Source organism: Triturus cristatus, chromosome 5_2 (assembly GCF_964204655.1).
Source record: "Triturus cristatus chromosome 5_2, aTriCri1.1, whole genome shotgun sequence".
Taxonomy (NCBI): domain Eukaryota; kingdom Metazoa; phylum Chordata; class Amphibia; order Caudata; family Salamandridae; genus Triturus; species Triturus cristatus.
In genome coordinates this window covers 1,132,150,136-1,132,157,288 of record NC_140588.1, presented here as the reverse complement: position 1 = coordinate 1,132,157,288, position 7,153 = coordinate 1,132,150,136, and the positions used below count along the sequence as shown (strand labels likewise).

Here is a 7,153-nt window from a genome sequence, read left to right as displayed (position 1 = left end):
TCCTCCCTATCCTCTGTTGTGTGAATCCATGGACTAGCCTCATCCCTCCTGCCATGCATGGTCTGATGTGCTGCCACTGCCCTCAATTTAGTATGATGTACCAGTCCACTCCTCCTGCCCTCCATTGCCCAATTCTATGTCCCATCATTGACCTCCTGCTTAAACTCTGTGCTTAGCTTGCTGCCCCTATTCTCCTTCCCCCTGCCCTCCGATGTCTTTGTGCATGCCCCTGCTCCATCCTTTTTGCCCACCATGTTCCATGGACCTGCCACTCCTATCTACTCTGAGTGTTCTGTTGAGCTGCCACTCCCCTCCCACCTGCCTAGCATTGTCAGATGACTGTAACCTGTCCCTGCCACCTCCACCCTGCCTGTCCATATGCCATGCCCCTATCCTCTTCCTCCTGTCCTACATGGTCCATTGTACTGCCACACCCTTCTGCCCTCCCTGGTCTGTTGTGCTGCAACTGCTCCTCCTGCCTGCCCCATGCGGCCTGTTGTGAGGCCCCTTCCCCTGAACTTTCTTGCCTGTGCACAGGTCCTGACCCTCCCTTCTATCCTCCATCGTCCTTTGTGCATGCCCCTGCACCCTCCTTCTTGCCCATCATAGCCATTGTGCTGCCACTAACCCTCCCACTTGTCATGCATGGTCTTCTGTGCTGCCATGGCCCCTCCCACCTTCCCTGTGTGGTCAGTTAGCTGCCCCTGACCCCCTCCCACCTTCCCTCCATGGTCTGTGTGTATGCCATCACAGTCTCACTGTTGCTCTTCATGGTGTGTCTTGCTTCTAGTGCCCATCCTGCCTGACCTCCATGGCTATCTTGCTGCTCCTGCCCTGCCCCCTTGCCCCCAGCCCTCTGTTTACATGTGCAGACCCCTACTCCCTCCCTCCTGGCTTGTCTGTTCCATTGTAATGCCCCTGATCCGTCCCTCCTGCCCTTTATGGTCTGTTATGCTGCAGCTTTCTCTCCTGTCTGTCCATTATGGTCAGCTAGCAACCATTGCCTCTTGCCCCTCTGTTCTCTGTTGTCCATGTGCATGGTCCTGTCCCCTCCCTCTTGCTTTCTATGGATTGTTGTGCTGCACTCCCGTCCTGCATGCCCTGTGTGGTGTATTGTGCTGCTGCAAACCCTGATGCCTGCCCTGCAGGGTCAGTTTGGTGCACCTCTCCATGTCCCTCCTGTCCTCTGTTATCCAAGTCCATGTCCCTACCCCTTTTCCTTCCATGATCCAATGTACCATACTTGCGAACATTTTGAACTTGGTAAGAGGGAGATTTTGAAAAAAAACTGGAGTATTGATTTTCCCCTTTGAGTTACATTGAAAAAGAGGAGATTGTAGACAGGAGACAGATCAAATAAAGCTCATTTGAGCTTAAAAACATTGGACGTTTCCTGGCTGAATCGGGTCTGTTGGCATGTATGGTTGTACTACCATTGCCTCTTCCTTCTGCCCACAATGGTCTATTACATTGCCACAGCCTCTCTTGCAAGTCCTGTATTGTTGGTTTGTTGCCCCTGCCCCCCTTACCACTGCCCTCCATAGTCTGTTGTGCTGCCACTGCCCTTCCTGCCTGCTCAGTGTGGTTAAATTGTTGCCTTTGCACCCTCCTACCTGCCTTCAATTTTCAGAGTCCGTGCTCCTGGCCTCTGCCTCTCAACAGTATCCTAATGAACAACTAGATTGCTAACATTCTATATTTATTACAAAAGTGTGGAACGCCTGACGTCATCTTGATGTAATTAAAGCTGTAATACCTAGAGCATTTCCTTTAGAAATTACATATATGAGAGGGTCTTATTGGCCTCAAAATTATGGTTAGTGCTCTAAAAGAGTAAAATAAGGACATATTTTCTGAGTTTTCAAATAGCGACAAAGCACTTTTAAATTATTTGTTATCTTTATGTTTTTTTATCCAGTTGACCACTTGATTAAATGTTGCACTTAGGGGAGAGGATGTGGTGTTACTTCCAGAACTGCAGACTTTGCAACTGGGGACCAGGTTCGAGTTTCTGCTTCAGCTCGACATTCTGTGATTCTGGTCAAATCACTTAGTCTCCCCATGTCTACAACCAAAATAAATTTGTTCTTGTGTGATGTAATCAATACTCATGTAAAGCACTCCAATACCTGTCAAGTCTGCACTATATAACACTGCAAAAACACAAAATAATAAGTGTTTTGCACACTTCTGTCATTGGGCTATATTTGGGCTACATCTGGGTGATTTTGGGCTACATTTGGGCTCTTTTGTCTCCGGTGGCCATTTTGGGAGATTTATTTGTTATGAAGTTTCCTAATTTCCTCATGTACTGCAGTCTCCTCAGTAGGAAATGCTTTCAGTTTTTTACTTTGATTCCATCATGAAGGTATTCAGATATGTCACACATTTGCCATAAATTCTGAATGTTAGCACTCTAGTTGCTCATTAGATCACTGTAGTAAAACTACTGTTCACCATGGAAGTCTGCTCCTGGTATTAAAAGTGCATGTTTCAGTCTGCATGTCAGAATTTTTTAATGAAATAGAAGAGGATTTGAGAAGTCACTCAAAATGTGCCCTCATTTTCTTTCTTCAGCATTAATCATAGTTTCTATGGCAAAATGAACCCCCTCATTGTGTTCCTTTTTAAATTAAATGTTTTAAGTGTTACCAGTTTATTCCAATCAAGATGGCTTCAGGTGTGCCATACTTTTGTCATAATGAAGACAGTAAGCGCTCTAGTTGTTTTTAAGAACACTCTGGGAAGCTGCAGTAGAACACAAAGGAATCAACTGACAGTCTCTGCCCTTGTTGGATGTACATGTTTTACTGAGAATGTCAGACTTCATTCTCACATGACTGAGAAAGATAATGTGAATTTACAGAAAATATGCTGTCAGTTTAGCTTATAGATCCCCTTCCAAACCTCTGTGGGAAAAGCATGAGAAAATATTTTTCTCTCAATCATGATATCCCAGCAGAAGGCTTTTTCACATGGTGAAATCACCTTAGAACATACCACAATTCCTAAAATGAGTATGGTACCATCAACAAATGATTTATAATGTAACTAAAGTCTTAAAACCTTCTATTAACTGCAATGCTTTTTAATGAGGTGCTATCATGTATATTGGTCCCAAGATGGCTGCCAACACTTCTTGGATGAAGTGCTGACAGCCAATCAGATCTCAGGATGAGATGTGTGGTTAGGCTCCGCCCACATATACATATGATTTTACTTTTGATTTTCTCAGGAACTACTGAACAGATTGACACCAGACCTGCAAAAGGCACTTCCCTGACCTGAGGACTACCTCTCTGCCAAATTTCAAGTAATTCTGTTCAGCCGTTCGGGCTGTACCTTGGACTAAAGGTCCCTATGGAAAAATGCATGGGGAAAACGCGTTTTGGGACCCCCCTTTTTTCTCGGCCCCCGCTTGACGAATCACCCCGAGACTTTCAGGGTAGGAGCGAAGCGGAGCGCCCCACCTATTTTGAACATTTTGCGAGGATTCGTCAACCGGCGCCAAAGTTATTCCAAATAGAATGTTGCGGATTTCCTATGGAAACACGGTCCTAACTATAACTATCTACTGGCGACCGCCAGTAGATAATATATACACACACACATATATACTAGAGTATGGAGGGTAGACGTACTATGGTTTAGGCATGGGTAGAAAAACTGTAGTACAGGAAAAAGAGCAGAGAAACCAGCAAGGGACTAGAATAAACCAAAGAAATTAATGTTGTGCGACCCCCAACCCCCTCCAAGCAATGCTATGATAGGTAGCCAGAGAGGCAGAGTACAATGAATCTTTACAGAAAACTGCAGGAAATGCTTTAGAAGTGACCGGTTTACCAAATGGATTGTGCAGTCTGGGATTCTCATTCATTTGGAAACATTTGAAGAATCAGGTTTGGAGAGAATGATTTTTCAGAACATGTTTTTTAAGTACATTTTGCTCTGCATTCGTATACAACCAATAAAACCATATTTGGCCTGCATTTTATTAGATTAACAATGCATAGACACATTACTACTCTGCAGAATTTAGATGCTAAACACCATTTTGAATAGCTTAAACTTCTGTAAGAAAGTGAAGTCTGTGTCTGGTTCTCTTCAGAGCTCCGGTCACCTCCTTGTTTCGCAGACTGTATAGAATGGGGTTCAGCATTGGTGTTACCATACAGAAGAGCACAGATGCCAGGGTGTCAACATGAACGGAATAGCCATCTGTAGGACGATTATAGTTAAAATTGACAGTTCCATAGTATAGGAACACCACGGTCAGATGCGATCCACAGGTGGAGAAGGTCTTCCATCTTCCCTGCGGCGAGCGGATCTTCATGATGGAAGATATGATGTTGAGATAGGAGATGATGATAAGGAGGAATGGGCTTAAGCCAACAAACACTGTCACCACATGGAGGACAGTGTTATTGAGGCTTGTATCCACACATGAAATCTTCAGAAGTTGGGGTACGTCACAGAAGAAATGGTGAATGACGTTGGAAGCACAGAAAGATAATGAGCTTGTCAGGACAGTGTGGAGAACAGAATTGAGAATTCCAACCACCCAAGGACAAGTAGCTAGCTGAAGACATGTTCCTCTACTCATGACTGCCAAGTAACGTAAGGGAGCACAGATAGCAACGTATCGATCATACGCCATCACAGCCAGAAGGATGCACTCTGCACCAGCGCAGGTGATCAGGAAGAAGAGCTGAGACATGCAGGCCTGGTAGGAAATCACTTTCTTTTCCATTAGTAAGTTGTGCAATATTTGTGGAATAGTGGCTGATGAGTAACACATATCCAGGACAGACAAGTTACTAAGGAAGAAATACATTGGTGTGTGAAGGTGGCTGTCTACCCAGATGAGAGTAAATATTAGAAGATTGCCCATCAATGTGAGGAGATAAATGAATAAGAAACCCAGAAAGAGAAGACTCTGGTACCTAAGAAGGTGTGAGAATCCCGAGAAGATGAAGGTGTTAACAAAGGTTTCATTTTCCATTGATATGCGGAAACCTAGAAGGAGAGAATGACCATTAGCTAAGTGGATCATCGTATCTGCAACGTTTCTTTACTTTTCCGTACACAAATGTCGTTTGATTCAAAAGAACCTATTTCTTCGATTGTTAGACTTTAGTGCGTGCCACATTTCTTTCATCTCTCACATCCGCTATGATTGATCTGAGGGTCAGGCAGAGACTCAACAAGACATCTCACAGAGTCATGTGGTGGTTGGGATGATGGCTGCTGCTGCCTAAAGACAAACTGAGGAGGACAGACCACCTTTGAAATGCAGGTTGGGTGCACTAATATGTTACCCAAGCAAAGGATCCAATCTCTAGTCATGATTTCATGAAGAGGGAGATTTGAGAGAAATCCTGAGTCTCAGATTCTCCATCAGACTTAGATCAAGGCCCTCATTCGGAGCAGGGTGGCGACGGTCACTCTGCCAAAAACAGCACCTTAAATAGCTGACTCGCGTTTTTGTAAATTTCTTTTCGGGTGGATACCTAGTGCATGTGCTTGCTCCAACTCTGCTCTTGGGTCTACAAAGGTGGGAGAACAATTCTGCCAATAAGGAAGGCGTAGCCTCCCAACCATGGATGGCTGGTCGGTCAATATGTATGGCAGAATTAAGTCTACTAAAAACGATCTTTAAAAACCAAGTGTAGTATTTTTAAAATACTTCAAAATAAGTGAGAGTAGATGTCAGTACTGACACTGACCTTGTTCATGTAATCACAGTAGGCCCTGTTACTTGTTATAATTCCACCATCCACCACTGACACTGTCAGACGTTTGGTTTTCACTACCACATGGGCTCCTCACATCCACCAATATTTTCTCTCCCATTATGACGAGGACTTATCTCTGCCTCGTTATGATGGATGCAACGTCTCCTGTAAAAGCTTTAAGTCACGGAGCAAGTCTTTAATGTGATCATAAGGAAGCGCAGGAGGGGGGTGGCGCATATCTGTAGCCATTGTGAGTGGAAGGAATAATCTCACGTTACTCCACCCCTGACAGAGCTCCACAGGCTCCTCATTCACCTACGAGCACGACTCAAACTCCTCACCCACAGTTTCAAGGCACTACAAAGCACTGACCCAGCATACCTCAACAATCACATCTGCTCTCACAAACCTCCCAGACACTTCTGCCCATCTGGACTCCTACTTGCACACACCCCACACGTACAGGAAACCAGACCTGGTCATGGTGCTTCTCCTACATCGCTCCTAAAGTGTGGAACTCCGACGCACATGAGACCCTCCTTCTCCCTTCTTGAAATCTGCAAGAAGCTGAGGGCCTGGCTTTTCAAGCAGTCCCACTATGCCATAGGCTTGGCTGGACGCACAGAGGCTCAGCACCAGGATACCCTCCAGGGCGATAGTGTGCTCTACACATCTGCATAACACAAACTAACAAATAGTTGATTAATGTAATCATATTTAGTGCATGGATGCCCAGATTTATCAGAATTTTACATTGAGGTTGCATCACTTTTGTGGCGCAGCCACAGCGCAATATAATATTTCGAATTTACTGAGCCGAACAAAACCACTTTGCATGGCTTTGAGTAGTTTAGTAAATACAAAGTTACTCAAACTAGCACATAGCGCTTCTTTGTGTTAGCCTGCATCAGGTAGACGTGACATGGGTGGAGCATGTCCGTTCGTATACATCCGCCCATGTGTTTTGACTCAAACCCAGATTTACAAATACTGGTAAATGTGGGTTCATGCCAAAATGGTGCTGCTACAAGACAGAGGTGTAATGAGGAAAAATATCTTTAAGTCTCCTTGTTACTTCCTCTTTCCACATGTGCTAGAGTCTGCAGCACACATAGAAAGAGGAGTATGCCTCTAAGGTATCCCTTCCTGCAAAAAAACCCAATTCTGCCCATAATGCAGGCACCATTGGACCATGGTACAACGGTGCTTGTGTTGGCTCACGGCAGCACCCTATGCGCCAGGGCAAGGAACGATCAGAAATGCTCAATACCTTTATAAATACAGAGCATCTCTACTCTCTCCATTTCATGCATTGCAGGGCAGCAAGTTCCCTTGGTGCGCCGCCTTGCATTAATTGAAAATGTGACCTGTAGTATCTTTTATCTTAATCTATGGCTCTGGTTTACTGTCTCCATCAT

General features: G+C 44.8%; 1 protein-coding gene across 1 annotated transcript; it reads right to left on the bottom strand.

Moving 5' to 3' along the window:
* Nucleotides 1-4,063: 4,063 nt before the first annotated feature.
* Nucleotides 4,064-5,002, bottom strand: LOC146829896 (olfactory receptor 5V1-like). Its single transcript, XM_085606571.1, has one exon. The coding sequence runs from the start codon at nt 5,000-5,002 to the stop codon at nt 4,064-4,066; it is 939 nt and encodes a 312-aa protein (XP_085462697.1).
* Between the last annotated feature and the right edge of the window lie 2,151 nt (nt 5,003-7,153).